At 46.7% G+C, this 23961-nt stretch overlaps 2 protein-coding genes across 8 annotated transcripts in view; one reads left to right on the top strand and one right to left on the bottom strand.

Annotated features, from left to right (window-relative positions):
• Nucleotides 1–727: 727 nt before the first annotated feature.
• Nucleotides 728–14456, top strand: YDJC (YdjC chitooligosaccharide deacetylase homolog). Of its 5 annotated transcripts, XM_081122658.1 has the most exons (5): nt 732–1571; nt 1661–1820; nt 2021–2120; nt 2218–2395; nt 2613–3296. In XM_081122658.1, exons 1-5 carry the CDS (start codon nt 1408–1410, stop codon nt 2980–2982), a joined length of 972 nt encoding a protein of 323 aa, XP_080978784.1. In that variant the 5' UTR covers nt 732–1407; the 3' UTR covers nt 2983–3296. The 5 variants fall into 5 exon arrangements, with proteins under 5 accessions (XP_080978785.1, XP_080978784.1, XP_080978786.1 ...); XM_081122659.1 differs by lacking the exons at nt 2218–2395; nt 2613–3296 and adding an exon at nt 14318–14456 and having other exon boundaries at nt 728–1571; XM_081122660.1 differs by lacking the exons at nt 2218–2395; nt 2613–3296 and adding an exon at nt 11485–11750 and having other exon boundaries at nt 733–1571; nt 2021–2124.
• The window catches only part of UBE2L3 (ubiquitin conjugating enzyme E2 L3), a 31927-nt gene continuing 16097 nt past the window's right edge, over nt 8132–23961 (bottom strand). For all 3 annotated transcript variants that reach the window (XM_081122664.1, XM_081122663.1, XM_081122665.1), the window contains 2 exons: nt 12761–12947; nt 8132–9561 (listed from right to left, as the gene is read on the bottom strand). In XM_081122664.1, coding sequence (XP_080978790.1) covers nt 9407–9561; nt 12761–12947 — 342 coding nt within the window. In that variant the 3' untranslated portion in view covers nt 8132–9406. The remainder of the gene's footprint in view (nt 9562–12760; nt 12948–23961) is intronic.

Below are 23961 nucleotides of genomic sequence, written 5' to 3'. Positions count from 1 at the left end.
CAGCTTCCTAGTGGAGAATGCTGGTTGATTGAGGCCTGATGATTTTTTAAAAATCTGTTTTTATTGACTTTAGAGAGATATGAGGAGAGAAACATTGGCTGCTGTCTCCTGCACACCCCCTACTGGGGATGGAGCCCACAACAGGGGCATGTGCCTGATGGGGAATGGAATTGGGACCTCTCCTTGCACTGGACCACGCTCAACCAACTGAGCCACACTGGCCAGGGAGAGGCCCGACGATTTAATAATCACATTGGAACCCAGCAGTCCTTATCCCAGGAGCTCAGTGAACTCTTTGAGGCTTCCGATTCTTGCACTGCGTTCACAGAAATTGGTATAATTTGTTATTCTCCAGCTCAGCTTTCCTCCCTGCCCCGACCTAGGGGCAGGCAGGGCCTAAAGGATCAGAGCAGACCCAGAAGCAGGCTCAGAGCTTCGGAGGTAGTCCCAGCTCCACTACTCCTGGGCCACTTTAGGGAAAAAAGTACCCTTCTCTGAACCTCAGTTTCTTCATCTATAAAACAAATTGGTAAACAGAAAAGACATTATCAATGTCATAGGCTGAACACAAATGCTGCATTTCCCATTGGGAAATGGAAGACAGTCACATCATAATGAAAACTCTGGTTATCAATGAGACTATTTGTACAGTCATGGGTAAGGAAAGCTTCTATGGACCACAGAGAAAAAAAGGAGGCAATGAATGTAAAATTAGCCTGGCACAGAGCTCAACAGATAGAAGCAGGGGCTCATGCTTTCTCAAATGAAGCCATTGGTATTACGTTTTTCTTTCATTTTATTGTTCAGCACTTTTGCAAATCACACACACACACACACACACACACACACACACACACACACAGCCTCTTAAAAAAAAATCAGAAAAAGACAAACAGGCAACATGAAAGAGAAGAAATATAAAGAGCTAATAAAAACATGAAAAAGTTCATAGTCATTATAAAAAATTAAACATTACAAAAATGAGATAACATTGATTTGATCATTATTTCTCAAAACTTGGGGTGGGAGAGAAGAGGAATTGGGTGTCTGTTTGCTTAGCGAAAATACTGGAAGGACACTATACCCAGAAAGTTAGCAGAGATCATCTCTGGGAAGGGTAAGAGATTTCTTCCTTCAGGTTTTCTTTTCTGCATTTTTCACGTTAAATATCATTTTTGCAGTCACTGAAAGTTTCGCGTTGCAATAAATCCCGCGGTGGTCTGGTGAGGTTGGAGTCCCCTGGGTAGAGGTGGGAGGTCGTTGCAGGGCCACAGCGGGACCGCTAGGTGGCCAGAACAAAGGCGAAGCGCAGACGCGTCGGGGTGGGGCCTCTGGCTGCGTTTAAGGGCGGGGCCTGGGCTGGTCCACTCCCGAGCCTCAGGTCCCCAGCCGCCCGCACAGGCAGAGATGGCTTGGCCGCGCGTGCGGCTTGTGGTCACTGCGGACGACTTTGGTTACTGCCCGCGGCGGGATGAGGGCATCGTAGAGGCCTTCCTGGCCGGGGCTGTGACCAGCGTGTCCCTACTGGTCAACGGCGCGACGGCGGAGAGCGCTGCGGAACTGGCCCGCAGGTGAGGAGTGACCCCCTACAGAGTCAGGGCGGGATTGGGGCGCGGCCACTCCGCGGCCGCCAACGCTCCCGCTCGCGTTCCACCCTCAGGCACCAGATCCCCACGGGACTCCACGCCAACCTGTCCGAGGGCCTCCCGGTGGGCCCGGCCCGCCGCGGCGCCTCGTCGCTGCTCAGCCCCGAAGGCTTTTTCCTAGGCAAGATGGGATTCCGGGAGGCGGTGGCAGCTAAAGATGTGGCCTTATCCCAGGTGCGGAAGTGCGGCTGCAGGAGGAGGACCACCCCTCCAAGGCTCCTCCCCGAGGGTGCCGTGACGCAATCAGGGGCGGGAGCGGGCGCTGCGTGCGTCCCGGGTTCCAGTTCTGGAGCGGTCACAGGGAGACGCAGGGAGGGGTTCTCTTCCGTAGCTGCTCCCGGACGTTTAAGGTGCCTATTGGCCTCTCATTCCAGGTGAGGGAAGAGCTGGAGGCCCAGCTGAGTCGCTTCCAGGAATTACTAGGCAGGAACCCCACTCACGTGGACGGGCACCAGCATGTGCACGTGCTCCCAGGTTGGTGGTCCCAGGCAGGGGGCGGTGTGCCCAGGTGGGGTGGGAGGTGCTCCCAGGTGAGGAGACCCGCACCTCCCTGACTGTGCCCCGCCCGTAGGCGTGTGCCAAGTGTTCGCAGAGGCGCTGCAGGCCCACGGGGTGAGCTTCACGCGGCTGCCGCTGGAGCGCGGATTGGGCGGCTGTACGTGGCTCGAGGCTCCCGCGCGCGCCTTTGCGTGCGCTGTGGCGCGTGACGCCCAGGCTGCTGTAGGCCCCTTCTCCCGCAGTGGCCTAAGGTGAGGCCCCCCCCAACCGCAGTGCCCTGTTCCCTGCCTGGCCCAGGTCCCAGTGGGTCCAGCTGGCCGATCAGTTGGCCAGCTGAGTCCGTTTCTCAACATCAAAGGGAGTCAGGCTTCTACCAGTGGTGTCTCCACCCCTGATCTATCTGCCCTGGGCCTAGCCCTGCCCGTCATTGACCTACCAGTCCCTGCTCTGATGCCTGGGTATCCACAGGTGGACTGATGTCTTCGTGGGCCTGAGCACCTGTGGCCGGCACATGTCTGCTCATCGAGTGTCAGGGGCACTGGCTCGGGCCCTGGAAGGTACACCCATGGGCCACTCTCTGACAGCCGAGCTGATGGCCCACCCAGGCTACCCCAGTGTGCCTCCTGCGGGAGGTTGTGGTGAGGGTCCTGATGCCTTTTCTTGCTCTTGGGAACGGCTGCATGAGCTGCGTGTCCTCACCGAGCCCACGCTACAGGACCAGCTTTCCCAGGATGGCGTGCAGCTCTGTGCCCTCTATGACCTAGATTCCAAGAGACCTGGGGAAGGGGTCTCTGGTGAAGCCACTCTAGAAACCTTCCTGGAGTCCTCCCAACTGTGACCCTGACAGCCAAGAACTAAGGCCTTAGTGCTCAGGAAGGAGGCAAGGGTTGAGCTTTGGCACAACCCACAACCAAGCCCCAGAGTGGGTTCTGTGACTTCCCTGGGCAGAATGATGGCCCCTCTTTGCCCAGGTCAGAGTGGTGGCCAGAGCTCCAGCAAGCCCTCTTGGCTGCAGGCTAGTCAGCCTGTGACATCTTGGCCTGGGGCCTGCGAAGAATTTTGTACTCTTCAGGTTTCCACATAAGCATCTTTGTTTAGGTGTAGTGGGGAGAGATCATTGTATTAATAAAATAATGTGTCTTGTAAACTTTGAATGATTTATTAACTGTGCCCAGAAAACCTTCTTAGACACACTTATGGACAAAAGCAACTCCTTCGGGGCCCAAACCAGGTCACTATTCCAGAAAAGATATGTAAAGCAAACTCCACTCTCATTTTGTTCATGCTTAGATTTTATTCTTTTGGGAGGTGTAGGGGGAGAATGTCCCACCTGGATACTTTTTGGGAGGTATATGATAATCTCAATTTTTGTTTAAAAGTCACCTGTTCCAAGTAAGCAGCCCTTTGTCATCCTAGAGGACAGGTCAGAGGAGATTCTGCAAACTCAAAGAGTACATTTAAATTTTTCCAAGGGGAACAATCTTCTGTGGAAGTGGGATCCTGGATTCCCAACTGGATCTGGTGATGTGTGGATCCCCTGTGACTAGAGTCCATGTGGCTTTGATCAGGCGATGCAGGGAGCAGATGGGAAGGGGTAGGGAGTTCTTGGGAGCACAGGGAGTCCTGACCCGCTGTAGAGGATGGAAAGACAGATGGAACACCACATGGTCCTTCTTGTCTCTTGTAATACTGCCTAAGTGCAGGCACTAATGTTCCCATTTTATGGATTTTAGAGAAAGGGGAAGGGGGGATAGGGGGATGAAGAGAAACATCGATGTGAGAGAGAAACATTGATTGGTTGCTTCCCGGGGATCAAACCCGCAATCTAGGTATGTACCCTGACCGGGAGTCAAACCTGCAACCTTTCCAGTGTATGGGACAATGCTCCAACCAACTGAGCCACACTGGCCAAGGCATGTCCCCATTTTACAAACCTAGAGGTGGGAGTGGCAGAGCAGGGCCTTGAAGCTACCTGTTCATGTATGTGCCAGGCATGAAATCAGGTGTCAACAGAACTCTCTCCTGGCCCAGGCAGCCTTGAGGAATGTGCAGCTTTCTGAAGAGGTAAAGGGGGGGTCTCATTCTTCCCTGCCTCCACCCACCTACAACCCCATCCTTGATTATGGCTTCAGCGCCCTCTTTTCTGCTTGTCTTCCATCCTAACCTTTCCTTGACCTTTACTCTTCAAGGTACAGCCCCTTTCCTCCTATCTTTCATCCACGACTGTGAACTGGAATCTGTGAGTTTAGTCCCTCCTGTTGCCTCCCCCTCACCCCTTTGTCTCAGCCCATGAGGTCTGGCCATACTCCTGCAAGATGCTGGCTGGAGCTGGTAGGGGGGCCCTGAAGGCAGCCTGTTGGCACAGGGGCACCTCCCTCAAGGGGGGTTCTGCTGTTCTGAGAGGAGGAGGCAGCTGGACAGGTGGTGGACGGGAGAGAGACTTGGGGATCTGCACAGATGCTAGATGAAACTGTCATCCCAGGGAGGGAGAGAAGCATGAACAGAGATGAGGGCCCAGACCAGTCCCAGGGACCATGAATGTTTAACAGTGGGGAGATGAGAGGGCCAGTATGGGAGGACAATCGGGAGACCAAGGTCTACCTCTTAAGTAGAGGGAAGGTGATAAGGCAGAGGGCCACAGGCAGCACAGGACCCATTTTGGGGCTGGCCATTGGTGGCCCACCCACTAGGAGGCAAGGGTATTTCTTATTCCAAATCTGCTGTGCACTGGGTGACTTAGATAAGAGGTTTACTGTTATCCACCAATTCATCAGTCACATATAGAAGCCTTGCTCTGTGCCAGGCCAGGGCTAGGTGCTGGGACACAGCCTGGTCTACAAGGAGCTGTTTGCTACACAGGGACAGTTGGTGTGATCCAGGCTGCAATGAAGGGGGGTGGGGCCAAGGGGGGTTCCTAACCCAGTCAGAGGCAGTGACTTCCATCCCTGGGCCTTGGTTATGGCCTCTGTGGTATTGGGTAGTCATTTTTGCTGTGATCCTATGAGGCCTACATGGTGCCCCCAGGAGCCCAGTCTGCAAGCAAAAACACTTCCAATCACCCAGGATTGGCCATTAACAAGTACTGCCTGGCCCCAGCACTATACTGAAGTCCCAGCTTTAGCTTTGGTCCTCAGGTTGTTGCCACTCCTCCATGTTACATGGGGGAAGCAAGGAGAGAAGCTAATTCTCAGATGGGGCAGGAAGAACTCGGACCAGCTCTGGCTTTGCTCTCCGCTGGGTCAGGTGGCTGCCCTGCAGGGTGAGGACAGAGGAGCTGCCAAGTGATGAGAACAGGGCTGAGGCCACCAGCCTATGGACTTGGCCCTGAGGAAGCCCTGAGGCCCTTGCCAGAGGATCCTCAGGGCTAGAGGATAACAGAAGTCAGGCTGCTGTGGGCACAGGAGTGATAAAGTAGCATATTTTGAGCTGATTAAAACTGAAGGAAGGCCCCGGCTAGTGTGGCTCAGTTGATTGGAGTGTTGCCCCATGCACCAAAGGGTCGCAGGTTTGATCCCTAGTCAGGGCAGATACCCAGGTTTTGGATTCAACTTCTGGTCTGGACACACTTGAGAAGCAACTGATCAATGTTTCTCTCTTAGACCAATGTTTTTCTCTTACTCTATCCCTTCCTAAAGTCAATTTAAAAAAAAAGGCCGGCCAGGCATGGCTTAGCGGTTGAACATATTGTGGTTCGATTCTGGGTCAGGGCACATGCCCGGGTTGTAGGCTCCATCCCCAGTGGGGGGCTTGCAGGAGGCAGCCGATTAATGACTCATCATGTTTCTCTATCTCCCCCTTCCTCTCTCTGAAATCAATAAAGATATATTAAAAAAAAAACAAAAATGAAAGCAATGAAGGCAAGAAAACGGTAACTCCAGGGTTGAGAGGGTCTTCCAGGCCTCTGGCTTTGGGGAGGGGGTAACTCTGGCTGTGTCTGGGCTCAAAGGGACCAGTGGTGGAATTCAACAGGAGCTAGACTAAAAACACAGGCCTTGTGCCCTTGGCTGTCACTGAGGCTTAGTTTGTTCCTCTGTAAAATTAGAATAATGGTGCCCATGGGGTTGTACTGAGCTTCACAGAGAATAAAATGCTGAGACATGGCAGAGTAACCCAGCTGATGATCAAAGGAAAGGATTCCTTGCTTCCCGTTAAAATGACACCCCAGATAAAATATTCCCTCCCAGAAACCTGCACACCTGGCTGACAGGGCAGGCCTGGTCTCAGCTGGTGTCATTACAGGCAAGGAAGTTGGCTGATAAAAAAAAATAGCATTAGATGTCATGGCCAGGTAGCTCAGTTGGTTAGAGCATCGTCCCAATGTGCCAAGGTTGTGGGTTCAATCCCCAGTCAGGTCACATATAAGCAACCAATATATCCGTAAATCAATGTTCATCCCTCTCTCTTTCTCTAAAAAAATAAATTTTAAAAATAAATAAAATAACCCTGGGCTGAGTCAGTGCCTCAGCAGCCCACTGTCCTGGGGACTCAGAGGTTTCTGGGTGGAACCCTTCAAGGAAATGGCCTAAGGATACCCTCAGGCACACCCTCATTAGTTCCACGACCTTTATCAAGAGAACCAGTTTGTTCTGCTAAATGTGGATCATCACTACTTTGGGGCTGATTTGACTGAAGTGATACATATAATACACCGAGGTGCTGTCCCTTCCCGACACCCAAGGCAGACCCCAATAATAGGGACTCCAGCTTTTCCTGCTCCTCTTAGGGAAGGCCTCTGTGAGCCTCTTTTGGAGACTGGATCATGGGAAGAGAGGAGCAAGCAGAAGCTGTGAGAAACCAGAGGCCCTAGGACCTGGGCCCCAGCTACCGCTCCCACACCTCTGAGTGCAGACCCCGGCACTGCCCACCACCAGTAAGGAAGAAACCCACGCAAACAAGCCAGTGTTGGAGAGCATTTTTATTAAGGGCAGCAGAATGGGATCGCAGCATCTCAGTCTATTCTCTGCCATGATGGGCAGGGGCAGGGAGGGAGGGGGAGGACCCGGCCCACTTTGGTTCAGTTCAGGTGGGTGTGAATTCCTGAGTGGGCCCGGGCCGTGGTGACAGCCCTCCCCTTCCCCAGAGGACCCAGCTTGTTTGGTTGCGGAGCTGCCAGGGCACCAGTATGCTCAAAGCCTGTTCTGAGGGCTCAGCGAACACCTGAAACTGCTGCAGGCTGGATGGAGCAAGCCACCCAGGTATTAGGGAGGGACCACCCATGGCCTCGCTCTCCCAGGGCCAGGCCTCTCCTGACAGGGACAAACCAGGGTCCAATGCCAGGGCTGAGTCCTTTGAGGGGCTGCCGGCATTAACAAAGGTACCTCCTGTGGTGAACAGAGAAGTGAGGGGTGACAGGCAGGTAGAACTATGCTGGTAGAAACACGAAGCAATGGGACGGTTTCCAAGAATAGCAATAATTCTGGATTCAGAAAAGCAACAACGATGGCTTATTTGGATTGCTTCGACATAATTTGGCATTTTATTACAAATCTGTGTGTGAGTGCAATAAAGTCCATCATCACCTTCCTGCTAATGATGAGACAGATGTGGAAATGCTGGCCCAGCTCTCCTGGGCACACAAGAGTCTCCAGAGCCTGCCCCTTGAGTATCTAGGACAAAAGAAGCTGAAAGTGACACACTGCAGGGGCCATGAGCCTGGACAACTAAACAACGTTATGCTGCCTAACCTACCCCATTACTCCCATTTCTGCACAAGTAAAACAAAGCTGTCTTACAGGTCATAAGCCCTAGAAAGATCTCAAGTTTTAGAACTAAAATTAACACAAAGCAGTTTCTTTAAGTCATTTCTCCACAGAATCTAGTACCCTGGAGAGCCAAGAAGGGAAGCCCGCCAGTGGCAGAAGCGGAGCTGGTGACACATGGCATTTGGACCACTGGCTTCCTCTGGCTGTCAGTGTATTCTCTACTATTTCAGGGACAGTCCCATTTGCTTTGAAAAAGACATTAACATTCAAATCCTTACAAGTTCATCTGAGGATAATTCTAAGGTCAATTTTTATTTCTACAAAAAAAGGCAGTCAAAACAATATAAAACACATGTAAAGGATATTATTGAGTGAGCCTCAAGTGGAGCTTGACTCGGCAAAGGCTGTGAGTCCAGAGGGAGAGTGAAGGCCATCTTGTTCCTGCGCTGGTCTGGCCGGCTGCTTGGAAGGAAGAGGCCAGCAGGGTGTCGTTGACCCCAGACTGGTTCTGGCTATAGCCAAGTCCTGCCAATTCCAACCCCGCAAAGGGTCAAACTGTGCTGAGGGAGGGCTGAGGTGGGGCTGCTGCACTGAGGAGGTGGAGAATAGGCTCCGTGGCACATTCGGATGGAGCTTGCTGACAGGTGAGCGTGGAATTTCAAATGGACATTCTGGCTTGAGCGTTGTCTGCAATGACCAGCACATCTTCTAAAATGGCTGTAGAGAGGAGCGCCAAACTTTGACCTCAGGAGCCTCTCCGATGAGAAATTCCTCACACAAGTGCAGTGTCCTCTGGCTGACAGGCCCTCCCCTGGTTGGCTACAGACCTGATATTGCAGGGTCTCCCCAAGCAGGCCGGGCCAGGCTGGAGTTCAGTCACACACACAGACGTAAGGGTTGCCATTTAATCAATGTTATTGTGGTAACATTGGCCAGATTTTTACATAAGAGGTGGGCCTCCCTTTTCACAGTTTTTTTTTTTGTGGGGGGGGTGGTTTGCTTGTCTTTAAACTTTAATAAAGGATATTATAAATTGGAACCAGGAAAATTTGAATGAACTCCCACACTGTGCAGTGCAATATGGAAGAGAAGCCACCAGACTGGAAAGAGCTGTCTCTTCTCCTTTGTGGAGGAGACGGGGCCTGGATCTGAGGAAGTGGATGAGTGAAAAATAAACTGAATGCAAGAAAGTGGGAGTTGAAAGGGCATGGGAAGAAAGGGAACCACAACCTTTTATTTTAAACCTTAAGGTCTAAGTGTAAATTGAAGATTTTTGATAAATTTGGACAAGAAAAGAAACACCATTCTTTCAGAGTAGATTGAAGCAGTGATTTTTAAAACAAAGAAAGCAGAACTAGAACATCTTAAATTTTTAATCCTTCTTTACAGGTTACCTAAGACCACTTTTGATTAAGAAAACTGTAGAAAGTTAGTAACTGCCACAAGCAAACGCCAGGTGGTGGCCTGTGTCAATTTTCCACAGAGTCCTGCTTTGCGGGGTGTCTGAATGCACTGCTCGGGGTCTCTGCTCACACTTGCTGGAATCAATCGTGGCAGATTTTAGTCCACAGGTCGCTTTTCCCCATATTTCTTTGTAAACTCTTCAGCATTCTTACAGAATTTTTTACGGTCCTTAGAGTATTCTTCAGCTAGGTCAGCCCGAAGGGGGTGCTCAGGCTGGGGGTCATTCACCAGTGCTATGAGAGACTGGATTACTGCCAAGAAAAGGAGAAGGCATTGCTGGTTACAATAGTCCTCAGAAAGGGCCCAGGCAAGATATGCAACTCTGACTTTAATACTGATTTATATCTACGTGCTTCTAAGACAAAGTGGCCTCCAATTTATCCAAAATTCTAACCACAAGCACTTAACTTTCCTCTGTAATGAGGAGGAAGTCATGGACAACAGTCAACAGTGGATAACTGTTCAGAGCAATGCCGCCTCCTCCTCCTCTTCCAGGAAATTTCCTGAATTGACACCCTTAGGATGTCTCAGCCCCTAGTCACTCCCATCCTTCCCCCAGACTCTGGAGACTTCAGGGCTGACTCTCTCTCTCTCTTTTTCTCATGGGTGCATGCCTGAATCTTCTCCAGAGCAGGGACTGGGTGATATGTTCCAGAGCTGCGCTGAGTTCAGGGTAGTTTCAATGAGTGAGTATGAGAATGAATGGTGCACGACAGGTCTGCACCATGTAAATGCATAATGAGCCCACTCTGAAAGACCCCGAGGAGCTTCTGAACCAGCTGAGAAAGATTCATTTCACTACCCTGCCTAACCATTGGGAGGTTAGCCCCCAGTGGCATTATACTGTCCATTCCAGAGGCAGAAGTCACACCAGTGGATGGGGTGGGTTCTACAATGCTCCCCCAAAGAGCAGTAAGTCCTAGATGCACTGGAAGGCTAACCCTGGGACAGAAGGACCATGAGGGAACCGAGGGTGGGATGGGGAGATTGAGGGAGAAGTATGGAAGGTCCAGGAGCCCCAGGCCTCCTCAGAAATGGGGTACATACAACCACCACACCTCTCACACACAATTCCTCTTAACCCCTGGCCCCATCAGGACTAGTTCCCCCAGAATGCTGCATTCCTTCCCACTGCCACATTCCTAGCACCACATGCCTAGCAAAAAGGCATCTCTCCTCTGGACTGCCAATACCATGGACTCCTGTACTGGGGCCCATGTTTTCACGCTGGCATTACGAGGAATGGAATCAAATGCTAGTGCTGGCTGAGTCATGCACAGAGGCATAACCAGTCAATAGCACCATCCTGAGTGAGGGGGAAAAGCACAAAGTACTTCTGGCCAGGCATCCAAACACCACCTACTCCCACCTCTCCTTATTAGTGACACCAGATGGTGAGACGGGGCAACCAAGGGTTCCTGCCCACCATGGTGGGCACAGATGAAGCAGTGGGGTAAAGGCAAGGACATTCTAACCACTAAGCCACACTGACCAGGGCTCCATATAATTTTTTTTTTTTTTTAAATATATCTTTATTGATTTCAGAGAGAGGAAAGGAGAGGGAGAGAGAAAGATAGAAACATCAATGATGAGAGAGTCATTGATCGGCTGCTGCCCGCAACCCGGGCATGTGCCCTGACTGGGAATCGAACCCTGATCGCCTGGATCCTAGGTCGACGCTTAACCGCTGAGCCATGCCCAGCCGGGCTCTTTTTTCCTCCCATATAATTTTGTTGTTGTGTTGTTTGATACATACAAAAATCAGTATTATGCTGGCTTTGTTACTGGCTGTATTTTATATGACAAATTTCATTAAACCACCAAATTAAGCTCTTGCTCTGCTGCTAAGATATCTACTAGAACCAGGCACATGGCTAAACAAAACTTTATTCTACCTTTCTGTTTGATACAATTTTGCCTTGTTTCTTGACTTTTCTCATGCTATTTTTGCTCAATTTTTAATGCTTCTTTACTTTCTTTTAAAAAATTGAGATATAATTCATATATCAAAAAATAAACTCTTTTAAAAGTATACAATTTGCCTGGCTGGGAGGCTCAGTTGGTTGGAGTGTTGTCCCATACACCAAAAAGGTTGCAGGTTCAATCCCTGGTAGGGGTGCGTACAGGAGGCAACCAATTGATGCCTCTCCCTCTCTCTCTCTCTCTCAGGTGAGGATTAAAAAAAAAAAGCCCGGCCAGCGTGGCTCAGCAGTTGAGCATTGACCTAGGATCCAGGAGATCACGGTTCGATACCCAGTCAGGGTACCTACATCAACCAATGAATGCATAAAAAAGTGGTACAACAAATCGATGTTTCTCTCTCTGTCCCTAAAATAAAACAAAAAACAAAAATCTCTGTCAAACTTTTATAAACATCAACTTGTACATGACCAAGTGCCAAGTCCACTAGAGATCTTTCTATTCTGACTCAGCATTCTGACCCACTCCTTTCTACTATTCAGCTGTGTCGAGTTCGAGGCTGAACTTTCCACATGAAAGGCTTTCAACTCCATCTTTCAGGGGTTCCACTGAAAAATAACTATTTATATCATTCACTGAAAAACCACCTGCAGCCTCGCAAATTCCAGCCTTATCTATTCTCTTTCATCTAAAAAGACCTTATAGTGGTTGTCTGGTAACTTATAAGAAAGCCACCCAAAATATAAAATTAGGACTTCAAAAAAAGTTCTGGAATTAGGAAATAAAAACTAAACACAATCCATAACAAAATCTAATTAACTTCCAGGGGACAAGAGAGAGGCCAACTACAATAATGAATTAAGCACCCCCCCTCTCCCCCCGAAATGAGTATGTATGCTTACACAGAGAAATCCAGACACATGGACACAAATGGCCACATCCAATTCCAGGAAGTTCCAGGCCCGCTATGTGCTTTCATTTGGGCACACAGCCCTCAAGTCTGACCATATCCCCACCCCCACACCACTCACTTTGAGCCACTGGCTTTCTGCTGCTGCCCACCAGGCAGCTTTGGCTTGTATCCTTCTTTTAGTCTAGAAGGCCCTCTCCAACCTCCCTTCTCCCTACATGTCTGACTACATATGCTAACTGCTTTGTGAGGCCACTTTAAATACCACTCTCCTTCCCTGAGACAGCCCCATAATCCCTCATGAAAACTTCCAGGAACAATGCCTACATCCCTCACTGCACTGGCACCAAGTACTGGGCTGGTCTATCTACATGTGCCCCTACTGGGCTGCAAGCACAGGAAGGGCATCCTCAAATGCCTGCATGGGTCAGCAGTTTGAGATGTGCCATGCCCATAGGCTTGGTGGGACCTCAGCTGCACTTGTGTGTGCACTGGAGCTGGTAAGTAAGATTTCTCTGGACTGTGCTTGACATGGCATTAGAAGGCACTGAGAAGCCCCTGTCCCACAGCAGCACCCCCAGAAGAGCACCATCAGAAGAGGACACAGGACCATGCCTTACCTTGGTCAGTTTTCGTTGCTGGCTTCCAGTTTTCAGCACTAATTACTGGCAGACAGACCTGTCCCTTTTCGTCGATGTTGGGGTGATAGATCTTTGTTTTAAATGTGATCTTCGGTGGTTTGAATGGGTATTCTGCTGGAAAGTTGATTTCGATTCTGAAGGCCCCCTTATCATACGGAGGGTTGTCCTGCAGGGAAAGAGATCAAAACGAACACACCATGGTAAACAACTCTGCAGCTGAGCCAGGAATGTTACGTTTACTTGAAAATTAATTCATTTCAAGTGGTAAAGCAACCAAAGCTTTGCCACCTTAGGGCTACCACCAATCAATCAGTGTTTCTAGAGCAAGATGTCTGCTAAGCTGTGAAAAGGTCTGAGATTGATGGTCTGGATTATTTTCTTTAAATAGACTTTATGTTTAAGAGTCATTTTAGTTTCACAGCCAAATTGCCCTGGCTTGCACAAGCACAGCTTCCCCCACTATCAACATCTTGCAATAGCATGGCATATTTGTTACCACTGATCAACCCAAAATGACACATCATTATCACCTAGGCTCCACATATTTTATTTATTTTTAATTTTTTTTTAGAGAGAGAAGGGGGGGAGAGAGAGAGAAAAAGAGGGACATCGATCAGTTGTCTCCCTCCTGCACACATCCTGACTGGGCCGGGAATCAAACCCATGACCCTTTGGTGTACTGGACACTCCAACCAACTGAGCCACATGGCCAGGGCAGAGACTCCATATTTTATATTAGGGTTAGCTCTTGGTGTTGTACATATGGGTTTTGTACAATCATACACTATAGTTGGAATCATACAGCATGCAGCTTTTTCAGAATGGCTTCTTTCACTTAGTAATTTGCATTTAAAGTTCCTCTGTGTCTTTTCTTGGCTTGATAGCTCATTTCCCTTTAGTACTAACTAATACTCCATTGTCTGTATATACCACAGTGTAATTACCCATTCATCTACTGAAACACATCTTGGTTGCATCCAAGTTTTGGCCATTACAAAAAAAGCTCCTATAAATATCTGCATGCAGGTTTTTATGTGGAAATAAGCTTTCAACTCCTTTGGATAAATCCAAGAAGCGTGACTGCTGTATTGTAGTGTAAGAGTATGTTTAGTTTGTAAGAAATCGCCAAACCGTCTTCCAAATAGCTATACCACATTGCATTCCCACCAGCAATGAGAGCTGCTCACTAACACATCTTCCCAGCAATGGTGCTGTCAGTGTTTTAGGTTTTCGCCCTTCTTATAGGTGTATAGTGTTATCTCGTTTAAATTTACAATTCCCTAATGACACGATGTTCAATTTCTTTCAAATGCTTACCTGCCACCTGTATATCTTCTTTGGTGTCTGTTCACAACTTTTTTGCCCATTTAAAAATTAGGGTCTTTCTTATTTTTGACTTTTAAAAGTTTTTTTGTATATTTTGGATAATGGTCCTATATCAAATATGTCCTTTGCAAATCTCAATACTTTTAAGATATAAAGAATCACATCAGAAGTAAATAACAATCCACAGCTAAACACACAACTCTCTTGCAGCCTCAGAAGAAATGAGGATAGTCCTCCCACTCCCTGACTTGGACTGCTGCCACAAGGCGCGTCCCCACCCCACGGTGTGTGCACAGCTGACTGACACCACATGCAGAAGTCATGGCTGACGACGCATACAAGTGGCTCCTGATTTGAATCTACTGAACACGCTGTCCCTTCTTCATTCCAAGCATCAGACAAACTAAAGACTCTGTGCCACTTCTTTTTTTTCTTTTAATTCACTACCAATCTTTACTTAAACATTTTCAACTTACGAACATTCAAAACTACAAAGCTCTGCCTCTGTGCCACTTCTGTCCAGATTGGTAGTGAGCCCTCAGCAGCATCCTTTCCCATGGCTAATCCTTTTTCACTCAGCAAGTTAGCAAAGCCCAAGCTTTGCTACCACAAGGATGTCTAGTCCAGGCGTGCCCTGCTGGCTGCTTATCCCCCCCCCAAGTCCCTGTTTTGTTATAGAGTGACAACAGAAGGTAGTCTGCTGTGTTCTGAATGCCCCAGGCTGGTTTCTATGTTTTCAAACCTTCATGGTCCACCCTAGGATCTTGTCAAGTTCATGGGTATTATGAATACAGACTATATCTCCTTACCCTTCATAGACTGTCAAGTATTTATAATCTGCTATCTTTTCTGAAAACAAGCTTCCTGGTTGCCTGAATCACAAAATCTGCCCAATTGGCAGATTCATGTTATAGTAACTTTGCTTTCTTTCTTTTAAAAAAATTAAAAATTGATTTTTTTGGGGGGAGAGAGAAACGATTTGTTGTTCCACTTATTTATGCATTTACCGGTTGCTTCTTGTATGTGCCCTGACCAGAGATCAAACCCCCAACCTTGGCATATGGGGACAACGCTCTAACCAACTGAGCTACCTGGCCAGGGCTGCTAACTTTGCTTCCTGAAGATGATTTCTCTGTACTGTTTTCAACAATTTGCTTTGTAGGACTTTTCATAGTACAGTCAACAAATATTCCAACATTAAGGAATTCTATTCCCTTTGAAAAGAAACATTAATGGGAATAAGTATTTCCAGAACTGGTATACCAATCTTTCATGACCAAACTACTCTCTGGATTATATCTAAATTTAAAATCACAATCTCCCTTAATTGGAATTAAACAAGGAACTTTCTCTCCTCTGAACTTACATACCTCTCACAGCATAATTCATTTTCCCCTCAAGAATGAAAGTAGCTCTATTGTTTTCATAAAAATATACCATTTATACCAAAAAGGTAGTATTAAACCTTCCATTCCCTAGGATAACAGCTATTAGGCGCCTGCTGCATGGCCATGGTATATTCTCTATGCATATTAGTACACACAAAGGCTTTTCATTCTAGACATCTATATACTACTCATATGTAGTTCTAAAACTAGACTCATGCTGTCTATATTCTTTCATAACTGCTCATGCTGCCATCCATTGTCTTCCAGTCTGCAATGCAGATGTTCTCCTCTTCTGTTAGGCCATAGTGACTTATGGCTTTTGTTCACAAATCCTGTGCATAGGTTGTGAAAGCTCAGTAGCCTCTGATGACATAAAAGTATAACCCCAGTACCCTAAGGTTGGCAGCAAAATTATTTTTATGTGTGGCCCTGTGTCAGAAAACAGGGCTCTCTTTATTTCGCCTCAACCATGACAGTTACAGAAAGCGAGAAAAAGCTACAGAAGAATTAGCAGGAAACACTGTAGGGCCTGAGGGAGGAGGGACATGGCTCCACCTTAAGACCAGAAGAGCAATACAGAAGGAAGGAAGGGATCTGGTGGGTGAGGATTTCCGGTGCAATGGGCTACACAAATGAGGAAGAACACAGAGAGGAAGGTGAGAGATCTGAATTATAAATGTAGCTACAAAGATGAAGGAAGGAAACCAAAGCTTCAAATGCACTCCTGGAGGCAGGGCTAAAGTTGAGGGAAATCTTCCTTCTTCCTTAACAACAACAACAAAAAATAACCTCTAACATTGAAGGAACTTTCATATTGTGCCCAGGACTGTGCCAAGTGCTTTTTATCAAGAACACCACACCAATTACCAGAGCCAAAAAAAATGGGGGGGGGGGGCTGAAAACTGCCTCATAGGTATCGAAATATTCTACTAGCTTCAGTAAGTTTTTAGGTTTTGTTACAAATGGGAAAATATTTAATTGAGGTGACATTCACAAACATACAATTAACATAATTGACATACATTACTGTATAAGTTTAAGAAATATATCATGATGTTGATTTGTGAGATGGTGGCCAGGGTCCCTTGATGTTTTGGTGGGATCCCTCTCTCCCTCTCTCTTCCTCCCTGTCTAAAATCAATCTAAAAAAAAAGTACTGCGGAAACTGTCAGATCAGCTTTGTCAGAACTCTGGAAAACTGTCAAAGGTTTACAGCAACCAAATGCATGTAGAATCAAGAAAAAGGCAACTAAAACACGGTAGGAAATCTTTGACATTTTCACTTGCCCTTACCCCACCCCCTTCCTGGCTGGGAAGCTGACATCTTGAAGATGGCAGCCTCCGTTCTCAGTGTGGGACCCTGGTCCTTAATTTCAGAGGAAGCAGAGCAGACCTTATTCACAATTACTGTGTCTATCCTAACCTGCCTGGGGGCTACCTGCAGGACTAACACAAGGTGCTCATCTGTTTCGCCTAACTCAGAACCCACACAGGTTGGAAAAGCGCACACACTGCTGAAAAAGACTGTATGGTAATGAAAACCCACAGCTCCCCAGAGCAAAAGATAAGTTGAAACATACAAAAGACTGCCTAAAGCCAAGGAATAAAGCCAGGGAGAAATCTGTGGGAAATTAGGGCATTCAAAAGTGTCCAGGTAGGGTACAGAGGGAAGGGGAGACCTGACTAAGGTTTCTGGGTCTTTCACTGGCCAGGGTATTTCTCACAGCCTTCAATCATGTATCTTTCTGCCCAGTTGGCCTTAGCATCCAAGGTCACTCTGCCTCCCCAACTACTGCTATGGGATGAGCCACTGAGGCACCCAGGCAGACAAGAGGAAGAAACCCTCCAGGGATCAGTCGGCGCACAGTGGCTGTGGAACCCATTTCTGATGAAAACTGACATCTGTTCTGTGGGGACAAAGTGGAGGTCCTAGAAAGCAAGGATGCTGGGAAGCAAGGCAAAGTGGTTCAAGTTATCCGGCAGCTGAATACACATTACCACTAAGTTGGCAAGACCAAGGATTACCAGGGACCATGATCCCTAGTGAAGCACCCTAGCTCCACAACCAGTCAAACTTGTGGATCCTGTTGATAGGAAACCCACTGAGGTGGAGTGGAGATTCATTGAGGCAGGAGAGGAGGTCTGAGTTGCCACAAGATCAGAAAGAATTACACTGGAATCTCGGTTCTCAAACTTAATTCGTTCTGGAAGGCTGATGAAGCAATTTGTTCGAAAACCGAATCATTTTTCCCCCATTAAAAATAAGTAAATTTAATTAATCTCTCCAAACCCCCAACTGATTCTGTTTTAACCTTTCTTATATACAGTACATGTCTAACGTACTGTCTAATCTATAAGCAAACACATATCACTACCTCCTAAATACTATCACCGGTTAACTGTTTTTCATTTATCCAAATCAACAATTTCCTATCTCTTCAATTGTCTGTGAATACTTTCATACCCTTAGCAACACCAGCACTCTTTTTTTTTAATCCTCACCTTTTCCCATTGCTTTTCAGAGAAAGTAGAAGGGGGGGGGGGCATTGATGTAAGAGACACATTGATTGGTTGCTTCCCGTACTCACCCCAACCTGGGCCGGGCATCGAACCTGCAACCCAGGTACATGCCCTCAACTGGCAATGGAACCTTCGACCTTTTGGTGCACAGGCTGACACTCTAACCACTAAGCCACATCGGTCAGGGCAGTGTGGTTATATTTAGAATAAGGAAGTAATTAAGGTTAAATGATGTCATAGGGTGGAGCCCAGATCTGACAGGATTAGTGTCCTTATAAGAAGAGACACCAGAGAGCTCCCTTGCTCTCTCTGGCCATGCACTGAAAGGTCACGTGAGGATACAGGAAGAAGCTATGGAGGAGAGTCCTTACCAACAACCAACCCTGCCAAACCTTGATCTGGGACTTCTAGCATCCAGAACTGTGAGAAAATTAATCTCTGGTGTTTAAGCCACCATTTTCTGTTTGTTTGTTTATTTGTTTGTTTTGGGGATGTGGGGGGCAGCCTGAGCTGAGTAATACAGAGGATAAGACTTGCACACTGAAAATTACAAAACACGCCCAGCCGGGCATGGCTCAGTGGTTGAGCGTCGACCTAGGATCCAGGTGATCGGGGTTCGATTCCCGGTCAGGGCACATGCTTGGGTTGTGGGCTTGATCAATGACTTTCTCATCACTGATGTTTCTATCTCTCTCTCTCCCTCTCCTTTCCTCTCTCTGAAATCAATAAAGATATACTTAAAAAAAAAAATTATAAAACAATGCTGAAAGATATTAAAGACCTAAGTAAATAGACATTTTGGGTTCATGAACTGGAAGCCTTAATGTTGTAAAGATGACAATACTACCCAAAGTGATCTAAAGATTCAATATAATCTCTATCAAAATTCCACCCTAAAATTCACATAGGATCTCAAAGGACCCTGAATAACCAAAACAATCTTGAAAAAGATCAGAGATGGAGAACTCACAGTTCCTGACTTCCAAACTCAATACAAAGCTACAGTAAACAAGGCTGGGTAGTACTGGCATAAGGGCAGACATATAGATTAACAGAACAGAGTCCAGAAATAAACCCTCACATACATGCTCAACTGATCTTTGTCAAGGATGCTAAAAATCATTCAATCAGAAAGAGCAGTCTCTTCAACAAATGGTGCTATGAAAACTGGAAAAGAATGAAGCTGCACCCTTACCACATCATCCTCACACCATATAAAAAAATTAACTAAAATGCATCAAAGACCTGAGTTTAAGAGCTAAAACTATAACAAGTCTTCTTTAAAAACATATATATCTTTACTGATTTCAGAGAGAGGAAGGGAGAGGAGAGAGAGAAACATCAATGATGAGAGTCACTGATCAGCTGCCTCCCGCACGCCCCCTACTGGGGCTCGAGTCCACAACCAGGGCATATGCCCTGATCAGGAACTGAACCGAGAGCTCCTGGATCCCAGGCCTACACTCAACCGCTGAACTGTGCCACGCCAGCCGGGCTGTAACAATTCTTAAAAGAAAACAAGGGAAAACCTGCACAACCTTGGATTTGGCAATGTTTTCTTAAATATGACACTGAAAGCACAGGCAATGGACTTCACTAACATTAAAAACTTTTGAGCATCAAAGGACATAATCAAGAGAGTGAAAATATAACCCACAGGAGAAAATATTTGCAAGTCATATGTCTGATAAGTGTTTAATATAGAGAATAAAGAGCTCCTACAACTCAAAGACAATCAATCAATCCAACTAAAAATATTTATAGCAGCTTTATTCATGATTGCGAAAACTTGGAAGCAACAAAAATGTCCTTCAGTAGGTGAACAGGTAAATAAATAAACCGTGGAACATCCAAACAATGGAATATTATTCAGTGCTAAAATAATAATAATTTAAAAAAGAGCTATCAAGCCATGAAAAGACATGGAGAAATCTTAAGTGCGTATTACTAAATGAAAGAAGCCAATCTGAAAATGGGTAAATACTGTGTAATTTTAACCATTAGGCATTTTGCAATTGGCAAAACTATTAAGGCAGTAAAAAGATTAGTAGTTGCCAAGGAGTGGCGGGGGTGGGAGTTGGAGAGAAACAGGGCTAAGTAGGGAAGAATGGGTGAAACAGAGAATTTTAGGGCAGTGAAAATATTCTGTATCATACTAGAATAACAAATATATCATTAAATATTTGTCCAAACTTAGAATGTAGACCCCAATCCTTTAGGTGACTATGTGTCGATGTACATTCAATTATAACAAACATACCATCCTCCAAGGAACGTCGATAAAGATTATGCATATCTGGGGGCAGAGGGTATATAGGAAATCTCTGTACCTTCCTCTTAATGTTGCAGTGAACCTAAATCTACTCTTTAAAAAAAAGTCTTTAAAGGAAAAAAAAGGGGAGCAAAGTACTTGAATAGACATTTCTCCAAAGATATACAAATGGCCAAGAGACACATGAGAAGATGTTCAAGACTCTTAGTCAAGAGGAAAATGCAAACCAAAACCACCACAAGACACCAGTTCATATCTACTAAAATGGCTATAACTTTTAAAAAGGGAAAATAAGTGATAAGGAGGATGTGGAAAAACTGAAATCTGTGTACACTACTGGTGGGAATGTAAGATGGTGCATCCACTGTGAAAACAGTTTGGTGGTTCCTCTGAGTTGAACACAGAGTTACCACATGATTCAGCAATTCTACTCATATACCCCAAAAAACTGAAAACTGGAACTTAAGCAAATCCTTGCATGTTGATGTTCATAACAACATTATTCACAATAGTCAAAAGGTGGAAACAGCCCAGCCGGCGTGGCTCAGCGGTTCCAGAATCCAGGAGATCATGTTTTGATTCCCAGTCCGGGCACATGCCTGGAGTTGTGGGCTCAATCCCTACTTGGGGGCGTGCAGGAGGCAGCCGATCAGTGCCTACTCTCTCATCATTGATGTTTCAACTCTCCCTCCCCCTCTCCCTTCTTCTCTCTGAAATCAATAAAGATATATTTAAAAAAAAAAAAAAATGGAAATAACCCTAGTGTCTATCAACAGATGAACAAATGAACAAAATATGGTATACACATATAATGGAATATGACTCATCCATAAAAATAGTGTTTTGATACATGGTACAACACTGATGACCTTTGAAAAAATTACGCTAAGTGAAATAAGCCAGATAAAAAGGTACAAATATTACATGACTCACTTTTAAAAAAAATTTAATCCTCAGCCCTGGCCGGTTTGGCCCAGTGGTTAGAGCGTCAGCCCGTGGAATAAAGGGTCTCCGGTTCGGTTCCAGTCAAGGGCATGTACCTCGGTTGCAGGCTCGATCCCCAGCCCCAGTCGGGGCACCTGTGGGAGGCAACCAATTGATGTGTCTCTTTCACATCAATGTTTCTTCCCCTCCCCCGACCTCTCTGAGAGGCAATGGAAAAAATATCCTTGGGTAATGATAAAAAAAAATTTTAATCCTTGCCTGAGGACATGCTTATTGACTTGATAGAGGAAGGGAGAGGAAGAGAGAAGCCACAACCTTTTGGTGTTCAGGACAATGCTCCAACCAACTGAGTCACAACAGCCAGGGCTATAAGACTCATTTTTTTTTCTTGTTTTAAACCCTCAGCCAAGCCGGCATGGCTCAGTGGTTGAGCATCAACCTATAATATAGGAGATTGAGGTTCAATTCCCAGTTAGGGCACATGCCTGGGTTGCAGGCTCAACCCCCAGTAGGGGACATGCAGGAGGCAGCCAATCAATGACTCATCATTAATGTTTCTCTCCCTCCCTCTCTCTCTCTCTCTCTCTCCCTTCCTCTCTCTGAAATCAATAAATATATATATATTTTAAATTATATAAAAACACATTTGTTTTTTATTTTATTTTAAATATTTGTATTGATTTGAAGGGAGAGGTTGAAACACTGATGAGAGAGAATCATCGATCGCTACCTCTTGCACACTCCCAACTGAGGATGGAGCCCACAACCTAGGGATGTGCCCTGACCGGGAATCAAACCTTGATCTCCTGCCTCATGGGTCAATTCGCAACCACTGAGCAACATCGGCTGAGCTAAACACACGTGTTTAAAGGGAGCAAACCTGAACTGCCATGGTAACAATGAAGTGTCTCTAGAAAGTGCCTCTCCAGCCTCACTGCCCACCTTCCCTGCCCCAACAGTCTGGTTCTGCCCTCTCTCTGAACCACAGCTAGGGTATATTTACTAAGCAGCTCTCCAAGGACCAGCTCCTGTTATAAAGGCACTCTTCTAGGATACCATGCTTTTATCAGCCTGGCCCTGATTTCACCCCAGCTGGGCAGACCCCAGGTGAGTTTAGGTAGAAGATTCCCCATGTTGACCCAGCCCCTACCAAGCAGGGAGACCCAAGGCCCAGATGTGAGGTACTAGTGGGGACCCTGGAGAGATCAGTTGCCAACCGCATACTTGAAATTCTCCTCAGACCAATCCAGGGACCCTGGGCAATGATTACAGGAAAAGTAAGAGAGGAATCGGAAGAGGCAACATGCAGGGGTGAGGGAAGCCCTAGCCATGGCCTACTGTCTCTGGGCACAGCTTCCCCAAAGGGACGGTGAGGCTTGGGCCTGGACATTCTCCAGAGCCTTGGCTCAAGCACACTGGGATTCTACCAACCAGTCACCACCTTGGGCTTAATGAGACTTATAATAGCCCGTTCCACAGGCTCTGCCAACATGACACCAGAGGGAGGCTTTGGTGTACACTCGGGTCAGAGCCTGCCTGACAACTATCTAGTCTTGGAGCCAGCCTTCAGTCTTTCAGGCCAATGAGCTCACAGGGTAGACTGTCCAAGCCTGACTGCTTAATGCAGTCCCATTCATCCTTATCAGTTTTCAAATGATCCAGACTACCTGTTTACTTCTTATACTAGTAAGATACAAAACCTCAATTAGAAAAGGGCAAGGTGGTCAGATGGTCCTGGCCATCCTTCCACTTAGCACCTACCAACTCCCTATGGCAGGGAAGGGCTGGGGTCACCAGCTGACCCTCCCCAGTCAGGAGCTTCTCCGCTAGCCACACCCAGTGCCCTAAGCCCCAACACCTCCAAGCCTGTAGAAACCTAAAAGACTCCATCTTCCAAACCAGAGTGGAATCTCCCAGATTTAAAATTTTTGAATGTGTACTGGAAGACTACAAAGTATGTTTCCTTAGTTATCCAAATGATTATGAAAATAAACTGCAAAACCAATATTTGCCATTCAAGTTCCAGGGACTATAAAAGAAGTCATGACCTACATCAGCAGCAAGAAGAAAGCATCTATAGTAAGCAGGCTTCATGTTTGGCTTTGGCAAAGTAGCCACGTGCCCATAAGAAAAGATTTTACACAACAATGTAGGGTAGGGTCAGGCACAGGGAAAGGACCTGTGGCTCAAATGGGGAAAGTGGAGGAGAAAAGGTGGGTGGATGCAAAGAACATGAAGGAAAGGAAACACATAGGAAGAAGGCCCCAGTGTAAGAAAGGGAGGCTAGAAGGCAGACAATGTCAAGTTAGGCTGCCTTATGGACAGATGGTGAGGCTCTGGGGAGAAGGCAGGAGTGGAGGCAGAGAAGGGACTTCTTCACTTATAGTAATAACCTAGTAACCAATGATATTGAAGAAGCAGGGATCCCAAGAGATAAAACAAAATGAGAGAAAATCGAGACACTAAATTAGATCCATGTCTAAGGGCTAAGAGGAAGCAGCAGGACAGAAGCAAATGGCACACTGGTTACAGAAAAGGGGGCTGGGACATAGAGTGGGCTCCAAAGGCTTGAGAAGCCAGTGGGGTACACTGTTCCAGGGCTGCAGAGTCAGAGGTGTGAGGACTGAGGGGAGCCTGTGTGCTTGGTGTGAAGCAGTGTCAGGAGAGTGGAAGAAGCTGGGATCACAAACGGAAGTTAGTATAGAACAAGTCTCTTGAGGGGTGAGGAG

This window comes from Miniopterus schreibersii, assembly GCF_964146895.1.
Source record: "Miniopterus schreibersii genome assembly, chromosome: 20".
In the NCBI taxonomy this organism is placed as follows: domain Eukaryota; kingdom Metazoa; phylum Chordata; class Mammalia; order Chiroptera; family Miniopteridae; genus Miniopterus; species Miniopterus schreibersii.
This window is presented reverse-complemented; position numbering and strand designations above follow the sequence as displayed.

Coding starts and splice junctions, on each gene's coding strand:
- YDJC (XM_081122658.1), top strand. CDS start 1,408: ATGGCTTGGCCGCGCGTGCGGCTTGTGGTCACTGCGGACGACTTTGGT. Junction 1,572..1,660: donor GCTGCGGAACTGGCCCGCAG/GTGAGGAGTGAC, acceptor TTCCACCCTCAG/GCACCAGATCCCCACGGGAC. Junction 2,121..2,217: donor GCATGTGCACGTGCTCCCAG/GTTGGTGGTCCC, acceptor CCCCGCCCGTAG/GCGTGTGCCAAGTGTTCGCA.